Source organism: Dipodomys spectabilis, unplaced genomic scaffold (assembly GCF_019054845.1).
Source record: "Dipodomys spectabilis isolate Male_0828 unplaced genomic scaffold, ASM1905484v1 ptg000039l, whole genome shotgun sequence".
NCBI classification, from domain to species: Eukaryota; Metazoa; Chordata; class Mammalia; order Rodentia; family Heteromyidae; genus Dipodomys; species Dipodomys spectabilis.
This window is the reverse complement of record NW_024870716.1, coordinates 8,156,127-8,180,881: the sequence shown is the minus strand read 5'-3', so window position 1 is coordinate 8,180,881 and position 24,755 is coordinate 8,156,127. Positions and strand designations below refer to the sequence as shown.

At 39.1% G+C, this 24,755-nt stretch overlaps 1 protein-coding gene and 1 long non-coding RNA gene across 5 annotated transcripts in view; one reads left to right on the top strand and one right to left on the bottom strand.

The window, feature by feature from the left end:
* Lrrk2 (leucine rich repeat kinase 2) overlaps positions 1-24,755 on the top strand; it is a 126,652-nt gene that overhangs the window by 23,394 nt on the left and 78,503 nt on the right. For 3 of the 4 annotated variants that reach the window (XM_042677545.1, XM_042677544.1, XM_042677547.1), the window contains 8 exons: positions 1,426-1,557; positions 4,779-4,898; positions 7,166-7,317; positions 7,423-7,502; positions 10,175-10,281; positions 16,360-16,489; positions 16,635-16,759; positions 18,930-19,036. In XM_042677545.1, coding sequence (XP_042533479.1) covers positions 1,426-1,557; positions 4,779-4,898; positions 7,166-7,317; positions 7,423-7,502; positions 10,175-10,281; positions 16,360-16,489; positions 16,635-16,759; positions 18,930-19,036 — 953 coding nt within the window. The remainder of the gene's footprint in view (positions 1-1,425; positions 1,558-4,778; positions 4,899-7,165; positions 7,318-7,422; positions 7,503-10,174; positions 10,282-16,359; positions 16,490-16,634; positions 16,760-18,929; positions 19,037-24,755) is intronic. The other variant, XM_042677546.1, reaches the window with a different exon arrangement.
* On the bottom strand, positions 16,713-23,021 carry LOC122106252. The gene is made up of 3 exons (XR_006147137.1): positions 23,011-23,021; positions 22,113-22,117; positions 16,713-16,796 (listed from the first exon to the last, which is right to left on the bottom strand). It is a non-coding gene; the product is annotated as an uncharacterized LOC122106252 (long non-coding RNA).

Genomic DNA, 24,755 nt, shown 5'->3' with positions numbered 1-24,755 from the left:
TTTTTTTTCTGGTTAGTTGAATATGAGTCTGATGGACTTTTCTGCTCAGGCTGGCTTTGAACTGTGATCTTCTGATCTCCGTCACCTGAACAGCTAGAATTACAGTTGTGAGTTACCAGCACCCAGAAGAAATAAAATTTAAGTACTGAAAATAGTTTCGAAAAAAAAATGGTTAGTTTCAGTTGGGCACAAATATAAAAATTCTAATTTTGAAGGCAGATTTTAATTTTTAGAGAATGGTTAACATTTCACTAAAAGATAAAAATATTTCCTCCATGTTCAGTCACAGCTCAGATTTTTCCAGTAGGTTCTTTTCTTCCTTTCTGTTTCATTTAGTGTGTGTGTGTTGTGTGTGTGTGTGTGTGTGTGTGTGTGTGTGTGTGTGTGTGTGTGTGTGCATGCTAGTCTAAGGGCTTGAAATTAGGGACTAGGCACTGTCCCTGAGCTTTTGTGCTTATGGCTACACTTCCAGGTTTTTGTTAATTAATTGGAGGTAAGAGTCTTATGGACTTTCCTGCCCTGGCTGGCATTGAACTGCAATCCTCAGATCTCAGCTTTTCAGTAGCTAGGATTACAGGCGTGAGCCACTGGCTTCTGGCCCTAACTCATGTGTTTACTATGATACCTCTCAGCTCCCTTTAGTTATCATGGAGCTAGCTTGATTTTAATACATCTTTTACTGGCTGTTTTGGAGTGGAGGAGAGAAATAATTTCTTATTTTAGTAGCTTCATTATGTGACATAACCTTATTTTTTCTTGTGTTGGTAAGTGGAAATGATAGTGTGCCATTCTACAATGGCCTCTTTAGGAAATAGGCCTCCATATTTATTGATTTGAATGTATTTGAATTCATATGGCTATTTTAAACATTTAATTTGTTACTTTTAAGAACCTACATTTTCACTTTTTAAAAAGTTTCAAGCCAAGAATCAAAGATTTAAGAATTTTGTTCTTACTGACAGAGATGAGTCCTACATACCATTACATTAGCTATGCATGCATAGTATTTTTATAGCTGTTTGCTAGAACACAATATTTACATTTGGAAATATAGACGTTATGTTGCTATTTATTTATCATCTATAAAAGAGGTGTTTGTAGCTGAGTACAGGTAGCTCACTCCTGTAATCCAAGCTACTCAGGAGGCTGAGATCTGAGGATCATGGTTGGAAGTCAGCCCAGGTAGAAAAGCTCTTGAGACCCTTATCTCCAATTAATTACTAAAAAGCCAGAAGTAGAGGTGTGGCTCAAGTGGAAGAGTGCCAAACTTGAGCAGAAAAAACTAGAGAGGAACAAGAGGCTCTGAGTTCACATATCCATACCACCATCAAAACCAAACCAAGCCAAACCAAAAAGACATGATTTTTTGTGTACGAAAGGACGAAATTATTGCCTTACCTATCACTATGATTTCTTTAATTGTAGGCAGTAACGTTGAAGTCCTCATGAGTGGCAATGTCAGGTGTTACAACATTGTGATAGATGCTATGCGAGCATTCCCCATCCATGAAAAGATTCAGCAGGTCAGTTGCTGCTTGCTCCATCGGCTGACCTTAGGTAAGTGACAGTCATTACCTAATTCATGACCACAGTGCCATGTGATACAAGTATATTCATAATGCAAGTGGTAGATAAGTCATATATTGGTAGACCTGGAATGGAAACACTGTACAGTAGCAAATTGTTTTGCCATTCTGGATGGAGTTTTAAAGGAATGGCAGAACTAAATATATGGGATGCATGCGCAGTCTGAATCTTTGATTTGTTTTGAATATGTGATTTATAAGAATGCTTTATTGTTAGAACCATATTTAAAATATCGTTATGTAATATCACCTAAAAAAATGGAAGTTATGTTTAACATAAGAAACATGAAGCAAAGAGCTCATCATCCAATTTGAGGATTAGGTATCCTATCCTTGATTTCTCTATAAATGTAACTGTTCTCTGGAATTTTGTATTAATCTTTTGCTTTCTAGTTCTACTTTTACAGCATTTACCCATTGTTGTTATTTGTTATTATGTTTTTTGCATTTTTGATTTTTTGTTTTGTGTGAATGTATGTGTGCTGATCCTGGGGCTTGAACTTAGGGCCTGGGCTCTGTCCCTGAGTTTTTGAACTCAAGGCTAGTGCTCTGCCAGTTGAACCATTACTCCACTTCCAACATTTTGGTGGTTGATTGGAGATAAGAGTCTCACAGACTTTCTAGCCTTGGCTGGCTTTGAACCATGATCCTTAGATCTCAGCCTCCTGGTGAGCTAAGGTTAGAGGCCTGATCTTTCTTTTTAAATAAGTTTTTCATTGTGAAAATACTGTACAGAGAGGTTACAGTTACATGAGCAAGGTACTGAGTACATTTCTTATCAAGCATTGTTGCCTCCTCCTTTGTTTTTCCCTTACCATCCCTTTCCTCCCATCTCCACCATCTTTTGAGACCAAGTCTCTCACTCTGGAGCCCAAGCTGGCCTTGAACTGGAGATCCCCCTAACACAACTCATGGAGTGCTGGGGTAATGTTGTGCCACTATATATATATATATATGTATATATATATATATATATATATTGCCATCAGAATAGAATCATTCTATATGTATGTGTTCATGTGTGCTTTCAGCTTTTATTTTGGCAGTCCTGAGGATTGAACTCAGGGCACTGCACTTACTAAGGAGGTACTCTCTCATGGGAGCCACACTCCCCAACTGCAGAAATTCTTTGTGACATATCCAAAACCATGCAACCAGGAAAGGAAGAAATCAAGCAGAGTTTAGATTTGGTCATCCTGTGGTTGTTAGACTGGGCATGGGAGGAGAAAGGAACGATGGAGAAGGTTGCCGAATGGCTCTATGGTGGCGTTTAGACAAGTGTGAGAACTCTGCTGTGCTGTTATTTAGTGGCTGTGCATTATGTATTTCAAAAAGCCAGGGGAAGCTGGGCAAAGGTGGCTGATGCCTGCAATCCTAGCTACTTGTGTGGTTGAGATCTGAGGACTGCAGTTGAAGCCAGCTGTGACAGGAAAGTCCATGAGACTCTTATCTACAATTAACCACCAGAAATCTGGAAAGGAAGTTGTGGCTTAATTCGTAGAGAGCCATCCTTGTGCAAAAACTCAGGACAGCACAGGCCCTGTGTTCAAGCCCCAGGACTGGCATAGATGCACAAAAAAGTTTAACTTTGTTTTCCTCGTTAAAAGAAGCCTAAAGTCAATAAATAAATTATTAACATTTTGTCAAAGTATGGATTTAATGCATTCAACATTTATTAATTGCTTTAGATTATTTCTCATGATTTTCCCCACCAAGTGTCTGAATGTGAAGCCAGCCTTTGTGGTGTTTCTCCAAAACCACACTTAAGGGGCATGTGGAGCAGCTCCTGCCAGTTACCAGGGAAAGAGAAAGCTGGGGACAGCCCACGTTTAGACTAGATAGTAACTTTGAAGAGAAACTTCCAGAAATGACTGGAATACTTATGATTACTCAAAGCTGTGGAGTGGGTTTGGTGGAAGAATATAGAAAGGGCAAACTAGGATAATGGTGAGAAGCCAGAGGCTATTGATTAACATTTAGTCTGTTCTTTAGGCTCTGTGTAATATAGGATCTCTCTTTTTCTCTCTCTGTCTCTCTGTCTCTCTCTCTGTCTCTGTCTCTATCTCTGTCTCTATCTCTATCTGTCTCTCTCTGTCTCTGTCTCTCTCTGTCTCTGTCTCTGTCTCTCTGTCTCTGTCTCTGTCTCTCTCTCTCTCTCTCGTGCTGTCCTGAGGCTTGAATTCAGAGATGGCACCATCCGTGATCCTTTTATTCTGTTTTACCCTTGAGCCACATCACCACTTCCAGCTTTTTGGTGATTAATTGGAGGTAAAAGTCTCAGGGAAGCCGGGTGCTGGTGGCTCATGCCTATAATCCTAGCTACTCAGGATGTGGAGATCCGAGGATCATGGTTCAAAGCCAGCCTGGACAGGATAGTCCATGAGACTCTTTTCTCCACCAGAAAACCAGAAGTGGCACTGTAGCTCAAGTGGTAAAGCGCTCGCCTTGAGCTGAAGAACTCAGGGACAGTGCCCAGGCCCAGAGTTCAATCCCCATGACAAACCAAAAAAAAAACAAAAATGTCTCATGGACTTTCCTGCTGGTTTTGACCCTTGTCCCTCAGATCTCAGCATCCAGAGTAGCTAGAATTACTGATTGAGCCACTGGCACCTAGGCAGTACAGGATCTTTTACACTTGCTACTTTGTAGCTTACTGATTACTTAAGTACACATACAAATGAATAAGAGCTTTTCCTTTTTTATCTTTTGAGATTAATAAAAGCATTATCAGAACTTTTTTAATTAAAAAAATCTCTATGGTCTCATGGACTTTCCTTCCTATGCTGGTGATCCTTAGATCTCAGACTCAGATCTTCTGTCTCCTATGGCATGAGCCACATGAGCGTGGCATGAACGTGGCTCAATTTTATATTTTTATTATTATTGTTACCCCTTCTTTATTCTCCCCCATTTCTCCTAACCCCACTTATCCCCTCAAGTAACTTGGTTCCATGTCCACATATGTACATTGAATATTATGACCATATTTGCCCATACTACCTCTCTAAATGATGTGGCAAATGTGAAGAAAATTTCCTCAAAACTTATTCAATCAGATTATTTACGTTAAGTATGTTTTAATGTCAGTCAGATTATCTCCTGAATCTATCTATTGAAATTTGGTTAAATAACTAAAATCCATTTTTAAGTTCCATATGTGAGAATTGGGCTAATGGCTTGCTTAACTTGTAGGTAATTTTTTCAATATTCTGGTATTAAATGAGGTCCATGAGTTTGTGGTGAAGGCTGTGGAGAGATATCCAAAGAATGCAGTGTTACAAATCTCAGCTCTCAGCTGCTTAGCACTCTTGAGTAAGTACCATTCCTAATGAGGATTTTGTTTGTGTAGTGTTTGCTGAGTATTGAATCAAGAGTCTCCTGCATTCCAGGCAAGTGCTCTACCCCTGGGTTCTGATACCAGTCTTTTTTATATTAATTTACTTTCTTGTTGTTATAGAGGTGATATACCAAGAGACTACTTAGATGAGTCAGGTAATGAGTACATTTCCTTTCATACAGTGTCTTCTGTCCCCTCATTCTCTCCCAGTCCCTCTATGCTAATGTTTTTTTCATATATATATTGTAAATACTGTACAGAGGGGTTACAGTTACATTAGTAAGGTAATGAGTACATTTCCTATCAAGCATTGTTACCTCCTCCTTTATTTTTACCCTACCATCCCTTCCCTCCCCAACTCCTCCCTCCCCCCTCCCTCAAAATTGTAAAGTTCATTTTCAACATAATGTCTTGTATATCTCATTGTTACAATGGGTCAACCTGTATCCTTATTTAAGCATTTTGTTATATCCCTTCCCCTCCCCAAATTATAAAAATGTATATACAAGATGCAGGACACCTGAATCGGATACGGTGAAAACAGGGGTTATACCATGAGGGAAGAACATACAAAAGAAACAAGAGAATCATATAGTGCATTATAAGTACATTAAAAACAATAGCAAGCAAGAAAAAAACACTTGTGTCCCTGTCTTGGGTTCATTTTGCTTAACATCATCTTATATGGTCATATGTACATAGGTTTTGAACTTTTTGGCTTGTCCTAGAAATGTACTAGTTATTGCAAATAAGGGAAGCCATGGGACCTGCTTCTTTGGGCCTGGCTTACTTCACTTAGTATAAATTTTTCCAAGTCTTTCCATTTCCTAATGAATAGGGTGATGTCATTCTTTCTGATGGAGGCATAGAATTCCATTATATATATATATATATATATATATATATATATATATATTATTTGTGTGTATATATATATATATACACATATACACACATTTTCTTTTTTTATTTTTATTTTTTATTGTGAAAATACTGTACAGAGGGGTTACAATTACATGCACAAGATAATGAGTACATTTCTTATCAAGCATTGTAGCCTCCTCCTTTCTTTCCCCTTCCCATCCCTTCCCATCCTCCCTTGCCCCCTCCACCCAATCCTCCTCTCCCCCCACCAAAGTTGTAAAGTTCGTTTTTCCACATAACGACTTGTACATTTCATTGTTGCAATGGATCCACCTGTATCCCTATTTAAACAATTTGTTTTTTCCCTTCCCCTCCACAAATTATACCAACCTCAAATACAGTGAAAGCAGGGGTTATACCATGGGGAAGGGACATACAAAGCAACAAAGAAATAATCTTATAAATGCACACACACGTTTTCTTGATCCATTCACCTACTGAGAGTTGATGTTAGTCTTAAGAGGAGAATTCTTTTTTTTTTTTTTTTGGGTCCGGTCGTGGGGCTTGAACTCTGGGCCTGGCCGCTGTCCCTCAGCTCTTCAGCTCAAGGCTAGCACTCTACCACTTGAGCCACAGTGCCACTTCTGGCTTTTTTCTTTTTGCTTATGTGGTGCTGAGGAATCGAACCCAGGGCCTCAGGCATGCAAGGCAAGCGCTCTACCACTGAGCACCTTCCCAGCCCAAGAGGAGAATTCTTATAGGCACAATGGATATTGAATGCTCACATTAAAACAAGAGGGTCCTATGGAGAGAAGGAAGGATGAAACACCTACACTATAATGTAATGCAACATTTTTTTTCTGGTAGAGGGGACTTACAAAGGAACTAAAAAGTATAAGCATTTTAGTTCATATAGGTTTTGGCTTGACTTGGTCATAAACTAGCTAATCTCTTCCTCATTCCATTATTTATTTACACCCATGTAAATGGTAATATTCAGTGGTGTGAAATATATTACAAATTATGATTAATCAAGATCATTACATAAATGCCACCTCACTCCATGGATAACCTTTCAAAAATATGAGCTAATGGCTCACACCTGTAATCCTAGTTATTCAGGAGGCTGAGATAAGAGGATCATGATTTGAAGCCAGTTTGACTAGGAAAGTCTGTGACAGTCTTATCTCCAGTTAATCACCAAAAATGTCAAAAGAGGAGCCATGGTTCAAGTAGTAGAGCACCAGCCTTGGGACAGTACCCAGGTTCTGAGTTCAAGCCCCTCTGCACACACACACAGAGGTCTTATTTAAGCTTTCAGTAAATTATATACATATAAAATGCATAATATATATTTATTTTTTAAATTTATTTCCAGCTGAGACCATTTTCTTAAATCAAGACTTAGAGGAAAAGAATGAGACTCCGGAGAGTGAGAAGGAGGAGGAGGTGGAAGAACAAGAAAAACTGTTCTGGTTAGAAGCCTGCTATAGAGCTTTAACATGGCACAGAAAGAATAAACATGTGCAGGTTGGACACTCATAAATATTATAATTACTCAGAATTATGTTTGTAAATAATTCATATTGTTGTGTTAAGTTTCCTCTTTTTTCCTTCTTTTTTTTTCCTTTCCAGGAGGCTGCATGTTGGGCATTAAACAATCTTCTCATGTACCAAAATGGTTTACACAAGAAGATTGGAGATGAAGATGGCCAGTTAGTACTTGTAATTTTATACCATAGAAAATTTCCGTTGAGCTGCATACTGGTAGTTCATGTCTATAATCCTAGCTATTCAAGAAACTGAGATCTGCAGATCTCAGTTTGAACCTAGCTTGGGCAGGAAAGGCTGTGAGACTCATATTAAAAAGCCAGAAGTGGAGCTGTTATTCAAGTGCTAAGAATGCTGACCTTCAGTTCAAGCTCTAGTACTGGTGTGTGCGCGTGCGCATACACACACACACACACACACACACACACACACACACACACAGAAAATTTCACACACACACACACACAGAAAATTTCAAATATATTTTTCAATTAATACATACAAACTAAAAAAATACATACAAACTGTTATTGTTGGAAATATATTTTGGTTTGGGTGGCACTGGGATTTGAATTTAGGGTGCTGGGTTTAGGTATAGCTCTACTCTAACTGCTGAGCCACACCTCCAGTTTTTTTTTGCCCTGACTATTTTTGAAAGAGGTCTTACTTTTTGCCCAGGCTTACTTGAACTTTGATCCTCTCCTGTTTACACTTCATAGAGTAGCTGGGATGATAGATATCTACTACCATGCTCTGATAATGGTTGAGGTTGAGATGGGGTTCTCATGAAATTTTGCCTGGACTAGCTTGAAATATGACCCTGCTGATCTCTGGAATAGCTGAGATTATAGCTGTGAGCCACTAGCACCCATCTATGCTTGCTGTAAGAACCATTTTTGACATAGACACTTATTGTCTTAAGTGTTGCTGCATATTATGTGCTGGTATACAGTGTTTGCATCTAATTGGCTTGCATAATTAGATAAAGTGGTGGCGTCTGAATTGCCAGAAGTTGCTCAGTAGTTTTTGCTGGAATAAGAATCTTCTAGTTATCTAGCTTATGTAAAAATGGCATAGTGATGCATCTCCAGTGATAAAAGACTCAGAGCTACCATACCATTTTCTAATGTCTAGCCACATGGCAGAAATGACATCTGGCGGTGTTGCCCTGTTGTTCCTTAGGACTGCTGCGAGAAGCAGTGGCTTGTGGAGGAGGCTTTCAGCTGCAGACCCTGGGTGGCATTGGAAGGCTGCCGCTCTTTCCCATCATGCATGTCATAACAAGGCCAAGACCCAAGTCATGTTGGGTTCCTTTCTACCCATGAGCCTCTGCTCATACCGAGCTGCTTGTACATTGGGCTTCTTTGCACTGGGGTAGCAATGAGTTTTTGAAATATGAACAAACCTCTTTGGAAACTTAAAAATAGTAAGATTCTTCAGAAAAAAAATCCTGAGGAAGTGGCGCTGTAGCTCAAGTGGTAGAGCGCTCGCCTTGAGCTGAAGAGCTGAGGGACAGTGCCCAGGCCCAGAGTTCAAGCCCCACGACCGACAAAAAAAAAAAAAAAAAAAATCCTGAAAGCCTATTTGCATCATGACCTACTACCAATAAAGAGGGAATTAATGGCACTGATGCTGTTTAATGAAACATTCCAAGTGTGAGAAGAAACAGTAATTATTTTAACAACAATATTAAGCCAATATTCAAATAATCCCACGTTGAACAAACTTGAGTTAAAAGTTAGATGTGGTTGTATGGGCCTGTAATCCCTGTACTCAGGAGGCTGAGGGAGGAAGATCTTGAGGTCAGTCTAGGCTCCATAGGGAGACTCTGTGTCAGAAAACAACAACAACAACAAAAATACCTGAAAAAAACAAATCAACACAAAGAACTGAGGGTAAAGCAGATTCATGATGTAGTTTATACATTTTAGTCCATAACACATAAATTCCTTATTACTTATCAATATACACATATATATTTATTACATTTAGCATATAATATACATGTAATATACCATATATACATGATACATATCTTATATATGATATAATATGTAGTATATAATATGTGATAAGGTATAGTATATGATATACATATGTAACACAATATATTATATTGTACACGATAATATGTATTATAATATACATTACTAGATATGTAATACATAATATATGAAATATATAATAGGCAATATATAATAAGATGTAATAGATAATATAGTATTATATGTTATTTCTATAAGAAGGTATATTTATGTTCAACATCTTTGAAACCTATTGTGCTTTGGAACTATTTTTAATTTTTTTTTTTTTTAAATTTTTTTTGGATCCAGTCATGGGGCCTGAACTCTGGGCCTGGGCGCTGTCCCTTAGCTCTTCAGCTCAAGGCTAGCCCTCTACCACTTGAGCCACAGCGCCACTTCCGGCTTTTTTCTTTTTGTTTATGTGGTGCTGAGGAATCGAACCCAGGGCCTCAGGCATGCAAGGCAAGTGCTCTACCACTGAGCCACCTTCCCAGTCCCCTATTTTTAATTTTTTCTGTCCTATTTCCATTACAAAAAGGAGACCAACTTCCTCCCTTTGTCAATTTCCTTCTTGTAAATCCTTGCAAGTGTGCTATGAGCTATTGAGCCTTCTCCCTTATCATATTTTAAAGAAAGGGACATATTTATTTATTGATATTTAACAGATTTGATTCTAATTTTTAAATGTAGAAAGCTTTATCTGCCATTACTGTAAGTGACCTCAGATACTGTTCCTCTGGCCTTATTTGAGTTAGAGTTCTTAGCTGATGTGAGAACCCGGAAGTAATTATTAAACATTACTCTTTGCGGAGGTTTCCAGCTCACAGGGAAGTGATGCTTGCTATGCTGATGCATTCTTGCGCCAAGGAAGTCTTCCAGGCGTCTGCAACTGCATTGTCAACTCTCTTGGAACAAAATGGTAAGTAAGGAGTCTATCACATGAGTGCAAGGCCCTGAGTTCAAACAGTGACCCCTTAAAAGTGAATAAAAAAAGAAATAAAAAAGAATAAGAATAATAAAACAATAGATTGATAAGAATAATAAAAAATATGCATAAAATAAATATGCACACTTGTTTGGATGTCAATATGCACACTTGTTTGGATGTCCATGAAGTGCTCACTCACACATGACATATATTTTATGTATAGCACAAATTGGAGCAAACTATGCCCTTTTGTAAGTACATTTTATATTTTTCTATTTGATGTTGATAATCTATAGTCTCACATCATAGTTAGTCATGTAGTTTTCCTGTGCATGCCTAGAACCTATTTTATGAATTACTCTCTGTTGATAGATTTTGGGCTAGGATCCAATTGCATTTTTAAAAATCTATAATAAGCACTAATGGATTGCTTTTTTTCTTCCATTTTCCTTTTCATATTTTTTCTTGTTTATAATTTTATAGATATGTGACTGGGTGGTAAAGATATTCACCAATTTCCAATCTGGTAAACTTGTCCAATATTTATGCTAACCATTTTTCTTGGAAACAATCCTTTGCATATAATTCTTACCAGCTTTCATGATTCAGTGCAAAATGAGAGACAAATGGCTCAGTGACTTTTGGAAGCCTCACCCAGGTGCAGATCATGGCTGAGTCTGCTCTAGATTCCTGTCTCCGGAAACAGGAAATACTGCCAGCAAACCTTGAGAGAAAACTCATCCTACTGACATCGGGACCTGGCAGCTCTTGCAGGATAATTTTAGAGGGAGAAAAACAGACAAAACACTGAAAAATTCATCAGAGACATGGAGCAGTAGAAGCCTCAGCCCTTAGTAGAGAACATGAGTAAATTCACCTTATGCATGATTCTTTAAACTGTGATTTAGATTAAGTCAAAAGCAAAGCTGTCTTTTTTCCTTTCCCTCCGTTCTTATATTGTCTCTCTGATGGAAAGAACCCTGAGGGATAGTCAGGGCTTTCTTCTTGGATAATGAACCACAGTGGGAGGGGATGAAAGGCAATTACTGTTCTATTTTACTTTGTTTTCATTTTCTTTAATTTTGTGTGGGTATTGGGCCTTGAACACAGGGCCCAGGCCCTGCCCTTTAGGTTTTTAACTCAAGGCTGTACACTTGAGCCACAACTCCACTTCTGGCTTTTTTTGCTGGCTAATTGGAGGTAAGAATATCATGGAGTTTTCCTGCCTCAGCTGGCTTCAAACTGCAATCCTCAGATCTCAGCTTCCTGAATAGCAAGGATTATAGGCATGAGCCACTAATGCCTGGCTGAATTGCTATTATTTTTTTCCCCAGTTCTGGGGTTTAAACTCTGGGCCTCAATGCTGCCCCTGAACTCCTTTTGCTCAAGGCTAGTGTTTCTACCACTGGAATTATAGCTCCACTTGCAGATTTTGTATGGTTAGTTGGAGATAAGAGTCTCACAGACTTTCCTACCCCAGGTTGGCTTTGAACTGTGATCCTCATGTCTCAAACACCTGAGTAGCTATGAATTGCTATTCTTAAATCTCCTATATTTCTACCATGTGGTTAAAGAAGCCTACAAGAGATTTCAGTCCAGAAAATGAGGGCTTGGACTTGGCTAATTCTGGGTCAGGCTCCTTAAAGTAGAGACAGAGTGGCTTATTAGTGTTGTAATTCTTCACCAAGTGGAAATTCCTTTTGATGATCTTCTTATTCTGGTGTCTGAGTTAGTGACATCCAGATTGATGTTCTGGTTGGGAATTAATCCTTTGAACTTTCTAGTTTCTTGCCCCATCCCTGGCTACCTGCTAGATGAACTGTCCTCAGATCCTTCTGTGTTAACCTTTGCAGTTTGCTTTAGTAGAATATTAAGAACTTGAGTAGCTTGTTCATCTCCACCCTCGGGCAACTTCTCGTTGACAGACTCATGTAGCTTTGGGTGTGCCAGCCCGGATCGATTTTCTTTAAAGTATGATTTAGAAAAATGACTGGATTGGGAGGGAGCCAGAAGAACTGAGGTACAAGCCTGTAGCCCCAGCACCCAGGAGGTGAAAGCAGTTCTCCTGAGACTTGAAGGCCAGTCAGGGCTACCTATCAGGTGCCTGGCAAAACAAAACAAGCAGGGTGCTAAGTGGTTCACGCCTGTAATCCTAGCTACTCAAGAGGCTGAGATCTCAAGATCAGGACAGACAAATCTAGGAGAATTTTATGCCTATTCAACCACTAAAAAGCCAGAAGTAGAGTTGTGGTTCAAGTAGTAGAACCCCAGCCTTGAGCAAAAAACGAAGGGACAGTATCCAGACCATGATGAGTTCAAGCCCCAGGACTGGCATAAATAAATAAGAGATACATTAAAATAAAACAAGAAAAGCCAAGTTTGTGTAACCACACACATTTCAAAACCAAGACTGAAACATGTTGTGTGCTGTTTTTCCTCACTTAATTGAATTCCTATCTACTGAATTCCTTTCATATGCTAGACAGTTTCTTTGGCACTGGAAACATGACAGTGAAGAATAACTCCTAGGCTCATGGAATTTTAACTTCTCTGGTGTGAAAGTGAGATAATGAGATTACAGCAGAGTACACTTAGCTAAGCAAAAAAATGAAGGAAGGAAAGAGGACTTGATAGGTTAGGGGCTAGTCAGTGGAGCAGAAATTGTGACTCTCCAGCCACTAAAGATTACTGGTAGGTTGACCACTATAGATAATGCATTTTGTTTCTTGTCTACTGTGCTAGTGTGTGTGTGTGTGTGTGTGTGTGTGTGAGAGAGAGAGAGAGAGAGAGAGAGAGAGAGAGACTGGAGATTAAACCCAAGGCCTGACACTATCCTATTTGAGCTTCACTTCCTACCCACAAAAAGGCTACTTTTGTTTGTATTTTGTTCTGTGTATGCACATGTGTGTGTGTCATGCACGAGTGTGTGCTGGTATCAGGACCATAACTCAGGGTCTCCAGCTCCTGCTTGGCATGTTTGCACACACCTAGCACTCTACCAACTTGCATCACAATCTGGCTTTTGTGGTTAATTGGAAATGGGGTTTTGAGGACTTTTCTGCCTCAGCTGGCTTCAAATCTTGATCCTCCAGGACTCAGCCTCTCGTGTATCTAGGATTACAGTGTGAGACGTTGGCATCCAGCTTAGTACCAGCGTTTAAACTCAGGACATGAAATGTGCTTGGCTAACATACTACCATTTGAGCTATGTCTCCAGTCCAGCAGTTTGCTAGTCATTTTGGAGAGTCTTGTATAATTTTTGCATGTGCTATCTTTGAACTGCAATCCTTTGGACTGCCTGAGTAGGTAGGATTACAGATATGAGCTGCCAGCACCCAATTGTATTTTGCTTTTGGGATTGAGTCTTGCTAACTCTTTCCATATTGGCCTCAAACTCTTGGTCCTTTTGCCCCTACCACCTTAAGTAGCTGGGAATACAGGTTTATGCCATCATGTCTGACTTCTGTTTGCCTTTTAAAGCAGATGTTCTGCTAAACCAGAATGTGTAAGGTCACGAGTTTTCCTGGGTAGCTGGCAAATGATCTGCCATAGAAAATGTTCTGTAAATGCTAAAGTAATTTCATGGTGAAATCTCTGGCCCAGGTCTAGTGTTTGCATGTTTTGAGTTACACATAAGTTAATGTGCAGCATGGCAGTTCTTCAGATGTGGTCGCTGGACCAGCAGTATTGCCCGAAACTGTCTCAAAATGTAAATTCTAGGGCTCATACAGATCTACTGAATCCTAAACCCTGGAGTTGGTCCTCCAGATGATTGAGATTCATTATGAAGTTTGAGAACCACTGGTCTTATTTTATCCTATTATCTTCTTATTTATTGTAGACTTGCACTCAGTGCCTCATATTCTCACTTGGGTGTTTTGCTTAAGGCTAGTACACCACTACTTGAGCTATACCTTCACTTCTGGCTTTCTACTGGTTAGTTTGAGATAAGACTTTCCTGTCTGAGCTGTCTTTGAACCATGATCTTTAGATCTCAGCCTCTTGATTAGGATTACATGTGTGAACCACAAGTGCCCAGCAAGGATAACTTCTATCTTCTAAAATATCTCCTTGAGTAAACTCTAGCTAATTTGTGAAAGTTATGGCAACCTCCTACCCAATCAAACAAAATAACTAACTAAAAATACATTCTCTGTGTGTGTGTATGTGTGTGTGTGTGTGTGTGTATGTGTGTGTGTGTGTGTGTGTGTGTGTGTGTGTGTGTGTGTGTGCAAGCCAGTACTTGAACTTGGGGCCTGTCCATTCTACCTTAGCTTTTTTTGCTCAAAGCTGATGCTCCACCATTTGAACTATAGCTCCACTACTAGCTTTTTGCTGGTTAATTGAAGCTATGAATCTCATGGACTTTCCTAGGGGGTTGGCTTTGAACCATGATCCTCAGATCTTAGCCTCCTGAGTAGCTAAGATTACAAGTGTGAGACACCAGTGCCCAGCTTTATTATATCTTATTATGTCATACCTTTTAGAATGTATGAGTTTTCCAATTTGGGCAGAATGTTTTATTTACTTTGAATTTTTATTCATTTATTTGCCTTAATACTGGAGATAGAATCCAAGGCCATGTACGTGTCATGTACTTACCCCCGAGCACATCTCCAGCTGTTCTTATCTTCTTAATATTGACAACCTTTAAACACACACACACACAAATGCAAAGCTTTCTGAGTGTCCTCTTTTTGTTACTTTTAGAATGTTGAATTGTTGTGTATAATGTTGGGATTGGTATTTTTATGGCAGCTTCAAGACAATCGATCTATGAAACTTCTAAGGCAATCAATTGTATTTAGTGAAGGAAGTTTCCTACAGAGAGGGTCTCTGTTATATCACACTTATTGTTAAAATAAAGCTATTTTTCTCCACGAAATGTAAAATCAATGTTTACTCTATTTTGCAATTATGCATTATATTGGTCCTTTCTATCCCTCTGCAAATGAGGACATTCATAGAAATGATATGTTTGCCCAGTCCCCAGGGGAAAAAGCACCAAGTAGTCTGAAATGACCCAGCCTAGTTCCAGCTCAGGCCTTTCTCTTGTCAGCACTGGGGAGTGTGAGAAGTCTATACATATACTCATGACTACTCCTGGCTCACCACTGCCTGGTACATTTAGGGTATGATCATTTTGTGAGGTTTTATAAGAATGAAATTTAAGCTTCATTCTTTATATTATTATTATTATTATTTTATTATCTTTAAGTAGTTGTCTAAAGGGGTTTCATGTCAATTTATTAGTACCTTGATCAATGACATCCCTTCTACTTTTTTCCCTCACCTCTCCCAACCCCACTTATTCCTTCAATGTATCTGGTAACATTCATTCTTATTTTGGAGAACATTATTTAAGCAACTTTGTTCTGAAAAACAAAACAAATCAAAACAAAGCAGGGCGTTGGCGGCTCACACCTGTAATCCTAGGTCCTCAGGAGGCTGAGATCTGAGAATTGCGGTTTGAAGCCACCCCTAGTAGAAAAGTCTATGAGACTCTTATCTCCAATTAACTACAAAAAAATGGGAAGTGGAGTTGTGGCTCCAATGGTAGAGGAAAAGGAAAAGAAAAAAAATTAGACTGGGAATATATTGATTTTACTGGAATAAGTCTATACTACAATAAAAAATTAAAATCAAAATTTGAGGAATTGATAAATATGAAAAAATAGAGCATAGTATATGTTTTCAAGAATTAGATGTTAATGATATTTAAGTGGACAGTGAACTTAGACTACCTTAATGTTCCACAGTTATTGTGAAATTATCAGAATATAGTTGGGTGTTGGTGGCTTACGCCACTCAAGAGCCTGTGATCTGAGGATTGTGATTTGAAGCCAGCCTGGGTAGAGAAGTTTGTGAGACTCTTATCTCCAATGAACTACCAAAGAGCCAAAAGTGGAGCTGTGACTTAAATGGCAGAGCACTACCCTTGAGCAAAAGCTCAGGGAGAGTGCCCAGCTATGAGTTCAAACCTCAGTACTGGCACAATAAATAGATAGATAAATAAATAGTATTAGAATGTGTTTTCATTTCAACAAATAACCTTAAAATATTCTGTAGTTAATTTTAGAAAAATCCTGCTGTCAAAAGGAATATACCTGAATGTTTTGGAGTTAATGCAGAAACACATACATTCTCCGGAAGTGGCTGAAAGTGGATGTAAGATGCTCAATCATCTTTTTGAAGGAAGGTAATAGAGACTCATGGTATTGAATCAAGTACAATATTATTTCAAGCCTATCTCTAAGAATGTAAAGAAAAGCATACTGAATTTGAAGATAGACATTTTTTCAGTATAATCTCATATCACAATCATGTGGATTTTATATCTGCAGTAACATGTCCCTGGATACCATGGCAGTAGTGGTCCCCAAGATAATAACAATTATGAAAAACCATCAGACATCATTGTCCGTGCAGCTGGAGGCTCTTCGGGCTATTGTGCACTTCATAGTGCCTGGTAAGTTCCAGAATTGATGTCAGGAAGAGGTAGTAGTCTTTTTTTTGGGTCCAGCTGTGGGGCCTGAACTCTGGGCCTGTCCCTCAGCTCTTCAGCTCAAGGCTAGCGCTCTACCACTTGAGCCATAGCACCACTTCCGGCTTTTTTTTTTTCTGCTTATGTGGTGCTGAGGAATCAAACCCAGGGCCTCATGCATGCAAGGCAAGCGCTCTACCACTGAGCGACCTTCCCAGCCCCGAGGTAGTAGTCTTAATGGAGTTTGACCTTTTGGTGAGATACTAACTTCCTAGGCAAAACTTAAATGATTGTTTTTTCTCTCTTTTTTAAAGTTAGCATATATTAGTTGCATATATTAGTTCTGCATATGGATTTCATTGTAACTGTATTTTTTTGGTGCCAGTACTGGTACTTGAACTCAGGGGTTTGAACTGTGTCTGGGCTTTTTCTGTTCAAGGCTAGCTCTTCCGCTTGAGCTCCCAGCTTTTTGGTGGTTAGTTGGAGGTTGAGAGTCTTAGGGACTTCGCTGCTTGAGCTGGCTTCGAACAATGATCCTCAGATCTCAGCCTTCAGAGCTAGGATTACAGGCGTGAGCCACCAGCCCTGTTTCATCGTAACATTTAAACACAAATAACATATCCCAATCAACTTTAGCTCCTCTGTCACTCTTCTCCCGCTCCCTCTCCTTTCTTAAAACAATTTCAAGAGTTTTCATTGTTCTAATTTCATACATGCAAATGAATTACTTTCATTACATTCATACCATCCACCAGCTTTCTTAGCTCTCCACCATCTATAGGAAACTATTATTTTTGAGCCAGCAGCTCCCAGCTTAATATATGTTTTCTGTTTGTTATCATCCAAGTTTAAGTCCAAGGTTTTCTCCCCACCTGCCTGAATTTATTATTATTTTTCTAATTTCTGTCACTTCATCTCTATCCTTCCTTTACTTTGAAGTTAGTTTTTAGCCACTGTAACTGATACTTATTAACCTCATAGGTTTCTGCTCTTTCCCTTTTACCTCCTACCTTATTTGTCCTTCAAAGCCCGTTTAATTGTTCTTTCAATATGTTTATTAAGTGCCCTTTACATTGTGAACCCTGTGGTACTGTTAGGATTTGAAGCAGGACTGAAAGTAAGGTATTACAAGAGTTTAGAGTTAGATAGACAAGTCCATAATCACCAGGAATTGTGAACAGGGATGTTATGCATAAATGTATAAACAACGATGAGAATATTGGTGAACTCTCAACTAATTCGTTCACAGGAGTAATTGCGATATATATATATATATATTTTTTTTTTTTGGGGGGGGGGGTCTGGTTGGGGCCTGAACTCTGGGCCTGGGCGCTGTCCCTCAGCTCTTCAGCTCAAGGCGAGCGCTCTACCACATGAGCCACAGCACCACTTCCAGCTTTTTTCTTTTTGCTTATGTGGTGCTGAGGAATCAAACCCAGGGCCTCAGGCATGCAAGGCAAGTGCTCTACCACCGAGCCACCTTCCCAGCCCCAGTAATTGTGATATTTAAGATTAAGGGTACAAAGAACTGTCTTGTATAAGGTCTAGAGGAGTTTTCAAGCTCAGAGGAGTTTTCAGAGGGCTGAGATCTGAGGATTGTTGTTCAAAGCTAGGCAGGGCAGCCAAGTCTGTCAGACTCTTACTCCAGGTAACCAGCACAAAGCTGGAAGTAGAGTTGTGGCTCAAGTGGTAGACTAAAAGATTTGAGCAACAAAGCTATAGGACAGTGTCCAGGTCCTGACTTCAAACCCCAGTACCAGGGCACATACAAAAGGAAGGAAGGCAGGAAGAAATGAAGGAAGGAAGAAAGGAAGGGGAAGAAAAGTGTCTTTTTTGAGGACAGCTTTTGTTCTATCTTTTTTAAACTTCTGGTACTTTGAAAAATGATCATTAATCATATTTAAAAAAAACTGAATCATGATTTGTAATTGTCAGTTCACTTTTGAGACATGGTTTACATGTATTTTTGCTTGCAAATATTATGATGACTCTTTCAATTTTGTTTGTAGAATGTAATAAAACTTCAGTAACAATAAATCCCTTTTGGTTTTCCTTAGGTGTCAACTTTATTCCTTTGAGTGACAAGTTGTTTAGCTTAAACATTTATGAGAAAAGTATATATGCCATGTATTAACTTATTTATTTTTGTATTTAGGCATGCCAGATGTTTCTAGAGATGAATTTCAGCGTAAACTAAATATGGTTAAGAAACAGTCTTTCAGGAATGATATTTATAAGCTGGTCTTATCGGCTTTGAACAGGGTATGTTGATTAGATTTACTATCTTTATATGTTAACCAGAATATTATATTAAGGAGCCAGGGTAAGTATTTTAATGTTTCTTCCTTCTCTTCAGTGTGGTAGTAGAAAGTCACATGATTAGAACATAAAATTACAACAGGACTACGGGCCTTGAGGAGTCCAGTAGTAAGCTAAATCTGGCAGAGATATATCTACCACCAACTACAGACTTACCAAGCTTTTTTTGATTGCTATTAACATTAATCTACTTGAGTTTGCTTGATCTTGACAGCTAAAGAGCAAGAGCTAGGTGTGTGCATAGCCATTGTATAGTGTGTGTGTGTGTGTGTGTGTGTGTGTGTGTGTGTGTGTGTGTGTCAGTGCCCATGTGTGCTAGTACTAGAACTACTTGAACTCCGGGCCTCCAGCTCTTGCTTGGCTTTTTAATTCAAGGCCATAGCGCCTCTTCTGGCTTCTTATTTGTCAATCAGATTTGTCTTCCAGGGCTGCCTTCAATCTTCAATCTTCATATTTCTGCCTCCTGAGTAGCTAGGATTACACGTATGAGCCACTGGTGCCCGGCCTATATGAGTTGATAAACCCATGAGGGAGCAGGGATGTGGGCTGTTGTTTTTGCTGTCTTTTCTTTCTGTTGGTCTCTCTTGTATGGTTCCATGGTATAAATTTCAGCCCACCCAGGTATATGAGGTAGAGCATGAAAGTCTTTGTTAGTTTTTTGTACTTGTTTTTATTTCTCTCTTCAAAGAGAACCCATGACATGGTTTCCTTCCAATCTTCAGGCACTGACAAATCTATGTATAGATGCAATATTCATCATAACCAGAGTATCAGTAAATCATAAGCCCCAAATGTTTACAAACAAGACCACACTAAAGCTACCAGCACAACTATGTTTATTGCAGCATTATTTACCATAGCTAAGATATGGAACCAACCCAGATGCCCCTCAGTACATGAATGGATCAAGAAAATGTGGTATATATACACAATGGAATTCTATGCCTCCATCAGGAAGAATGACATTGCCCCATTTGTTAAGAAATGGAAAGGCTTGGAAAAAATTATATTAAGTGAAGTAAGCCAAGCCCAAAGAAACATAGGCCCCATGGTTTCCCTTATTTGCAATATCCAGTATATGTATGAGTCAATGAGAAAAGGTCAGATAAGGTGATGTTAGGAAAATGAACCCTTAGATATGTATATAAATGTTTTTTTTCTTTCATGCATTTGTTTCTAACGCATTTATAAGATTATTTCTTTGTTGCTTTGTATGTCCCTCCCCCACAGTATAACCCTTGCTTTCACTGTATTTGATGTCGGTATAATTTGTGGAGGGGAAGGGGAAAAACAAGTTGTTTAAATAAGGATACAGGTGGACCCATTGCAGCAATGAGAAGTACAAGTTGTCATGTCGAAAACGAATTTTACAACTTTGGTGGGGGGGGGATTGGATGAGGGGCAGGGGGAGGCTGGGAAGGGATGTGAAGGGTAAACAAAGGAGGAGGCTACAATGCTTGATAGGAAATGTACTCATTATCTTGCCCATGTAATTGTAGCCCCTCTGTACAGTATGTTCACAATAAAAAATTAAAAAAAATTATAAGCAACTATGAAAAAAGATAGTGTAGTTCCTTGTCTGATATGAAACATATTGATGGAATTAAGGTAATTTGGACATCTGAAATAAAAATGAATTAGTTCTTTGAGTGAAAACTAGGTCCTGGAGGCTTCATCTTATAATCCTAGATGCCCCAGAAGCTAGGATCTGGAGAATCACAGTTCAGAGCCAATTTAGGTAGAAAAGTCCGAAAGACTTGATAGGCAATTCACCAGCAAAAAGCCAGGCTGGAGATATGGCTCAAGTGGTAAGAGGATCAATGTGAGCAAACAAGTCAAGTGAGAGCATGAAGCCCTAAATTCAGTCTTTAGAACCAGCCAAAGAGAGAAAAAAAACCAGAAAAAAGAGAAATATACAGGTGAAAATTTAAGGAATTCTTAGGGTTATTGTTTTAATGAAAGAAAAAATATTCAATATAATCTGTGAAAGTGATTTCTTGTGTTTCAGTATGGTTTGATAAATGCTATGAATTAATTACAGTAGCCTCCAGAGAGATTACTTTTAAAAATTCAATTTAAACTGAACTTTATAATGTAATTGCCTGTGATGTGTGAGTCACTTGTGCCTAATGTTAAAAGTGATTCTGTGTATGGTGTGAATATATTGTAGAATGGGCTAAATTGAAGCCAGGCACTGGTGGCTCACACCTGTAATCTTAGCTATACAGGAGGCTGAAATCTGAGGAGTGAGAAGCATGGAAGCCAGCTTGGGTAGGAAAGTTTATGAGACTCATCTCCAATGAGCCACCCAAAAGCTCAAGTGGTAGAATGGCATAAAGTGGTTGAGTACAAAAAAGCTCAGGGGATGGTTCCCAGGCCCTGAGTTCAAACCTCAGTACAGACACAAAAAAGTGGGGCTGAATTTAATTGCAGAACTATTTACTGACACTAAGTGTGTGGAAGAAATAAGTTAGGCACAGAAAGACAGAAGTGAATGTGTGTTGTATCTGCCTATCACAAATCTAGTAATCTGGCTGGAGGAATGATGGCCCTCTTTCTGTACTGATGAGCAGTGCTGAATGGTTTCTCATTTAAGGTTGTTATGATTTTAGGAGATGCTCCATGTAAAATAGCATTACAGTATCTAGTGGACATTATGAACTCAGCTGATGTTAGATAAGTTATTACTATTAGATTTTAAATTATTGCTTTGCTTCTGGCTCTAAAAGTTCAAAAAAAATCTGAGTACTTAAATTTATATCATGTCTACCTGTTTTCCCATTTATTCTATCTCAGTTTTACCTTGACAGATAGTGTATTACTTTATATAGCTTTATCCATGTACTTCCTAAGTTTGCTTTCTTCTTATTCAGTTATGGGGATTCAATGTTCATCTCAGTGTGCTATCATTATAGTTTTTCCATATGCTTTGTTAGAATTTGTGTGTGTTTGTGTGTGTGTGTGTGTGTGTGTGTGTGTGTGTCTGTCTGTCTGTCTGTCTGTCTGTCTGTCCTGGGACTTGAACTCAGGGTTTGTGTACTGTCCCTGAGCTTTTTCTGCTCAAGGTTAATTATCATTTAAGCTATGCTCCACTCTGGCCTTTTGTTGGCTAATTGGAGGTAAGAGTCTCATGGTCTTTCCTGCCTGGATTGGCTTTGAATTGCAGTCCTCAATGGCTCAAGTCATATAGTGCCAGCTTTGAGCCAAAAGGCTTAAGCAAGAGCATGAGACCTAGAATTCAAGCCCCTCCCCCCTCCACATACACACAACTTAGAAGGTTACTGGGATAGACTTTACCTTAATTGTCTTCCCTTCCATCAACCTACCATTTTCTTTCATTTCCAAGTTTGTTAATAGCAGAATGCATACAGACTTCTGTCCTTGCCAGTCTGAATTAAAAGCAATGAAAGAAAACAGTCCACTAACAATTTAATTACTGCCCTCTCCTCTCTTGATTTTCATGACCCAGTGATCCTCTACTTATTCACAAACATTCAAACCATTCATTTGTCCAGCTCCTGTACGGTCTCTCTTTTCAAACTCTAAACTTTGATGAAGATTCTTGGCTTAAAACTCTTCTCTTCATGAATGAGATTTGCCAATCACTAATACATCCTTGCCACACCAACAATAGCAACAATTAGGTTAACAATGCCAAGAGCTATGTAGCAATTGTCATGTGCCAAATGTTGTCCTTATAAATCTTCCTATATTTGAACTCATTTAGAGTTGGATTTGTAGTATCATTTATCATTATCATTATGTATTGCTGAGAAACAAGAGAGTCACCAATCTCTGAGCAGATAACTCAAAGTATGAGTTAAACTCTCCTAATCTCTGAGTAATGCTTCTCTTTGAGTGTGTGTGTGTGTGTGTGTGTGTGTGTGTGTGTGTGTGTGTGTGTGTGTGTCTTTTACTGGGGCTTGAATTCAGGGCCTTGTGCTCTTGCTTGGCCCTTTTTTTGGTTCCAGTCCTGGGACTTGAACTCTCAACCAAGGCACCGTCACTGAGGTTTTTTTGCTCAAGGCTTATTGTTCTACCACTTGAACCACAGCTTCACTTTTGGCTTTTTGGTGGTTCATTGGGGAAAAGAGTCTCATGGCTTTTCCTGTCCAGGCTGGCTTCAAACTGTAATACTCAGACCTCAGCTTCCTGAGTAGTTAGGATTACAGGTGTGATCTATTGACACCTAGTGCCCTAGCTTTTTTGCAAAAGGTTAGTATTCTACCACTTAAGCAGTACTTCCAGTTCTGATACCAGCCATCTTAAAATCACATATTTAATACCCAAAGTGAGGGAAAGAAAGGTGAATTGTCATAATGCACATTCAATGCGTAGTCTACAAAATTAACACAATTGAGGGAAGGGTTAGGGTTGGGCAGGATGGGGGAGAATTGTATGGGGTGATATTGATCAAGATACATTAAATTCCTAATCTACTTTGTTGAATGGCAACTCATTTGTACAACTACTTAAGGATAAAAATAAAAACTTAAATATTTAATAAAACTATTCTAATTAAAACATTAAAGCACAAATATTATTCTTAAAAAAGGAAGAGGAATTGTTTGGTGGATAGGGATGAAAAGGGTGGATATAACACATGGAAATAACATGTGGTCCATCATGGTGCTTCTTGTTCCCATAGTGTCTCAGACTCTTCCTCAAATGCTGCTTCTTCCCATAATTCCCTGGATGCCATTCAACCAATGAAAGGATCTGGCATAGTACATGCAGCAGCCATCTGTCAATCAGTGAAAAGGCCAGGGGAGGAGGTATAGGAGCATCCTTGCACTGTAAAACTGCCTCCCAGCATGCATGAGACCCTGGGTTTCATTCCTCAGCACCACAAAAGCAGAAAAAGCCAGAAGTGGTGTTGTGGCTTAAGTGGTAGGGTGCTAGCCCTGAGCTGAAGAACTAAGGGACAGTGCCCAGGCCCAGAGTTCAGGCCCCATGACTGACAAGAACGAACAAACAAAAACCTGCCTCCCCAGAGGATTCTACTGGACTCCTCTCTACAGCCTCTCTTGAAAAGGAGAGTCTTGCTACTTTCCTTTCAGTTTTAAATGAACTTGCTATGTCTGCTTTAAACACTTTCCTCCCTTTTAATTATCTAATGGGCAGTGAAAGCTAATCTATTCTCCTAGATGGCATCAACAGGTTAAGACCATTTCAAAAGCAAAGGTAAGATAGTCATTTTGAGCTTTTTGTTTGCTGGAACTTTCTGTTTGATGAATGATGGAACCATCATTTCATCATTCCTGCTTGACAGGTAAGGCCAGCTTCAGAGGTGTGCACCACCGTGGTCACCCAGAGCTCCATGTCCACAAAGGGTTCACCCTTGCTTAATACTTTGCTGTTAATACCTTGAAAACATTTATATTGCCTAGCTATTAATTAATTAATCAATGCTATATGAGCTCAAGACTTATGTTCTTGCTTTAGTTTTGCTGTTCAAGGCTGGTGCGTGAGCATGCCTCCAATTCTGGCTTTTTGCTGATTAATTGGAAATAAATAAGTCTGTTGGATTTGTCAGCCCAGATTGGCTTCACACCATGATTCTCAGAACTCGTCCTTTTGAGTAGCAGGGTTAGAGGTATGACCCTCCAGCTCATGGCCCACTTGGTAGATCTATGGTGAGAAGTAATGCTGCATTTTACTG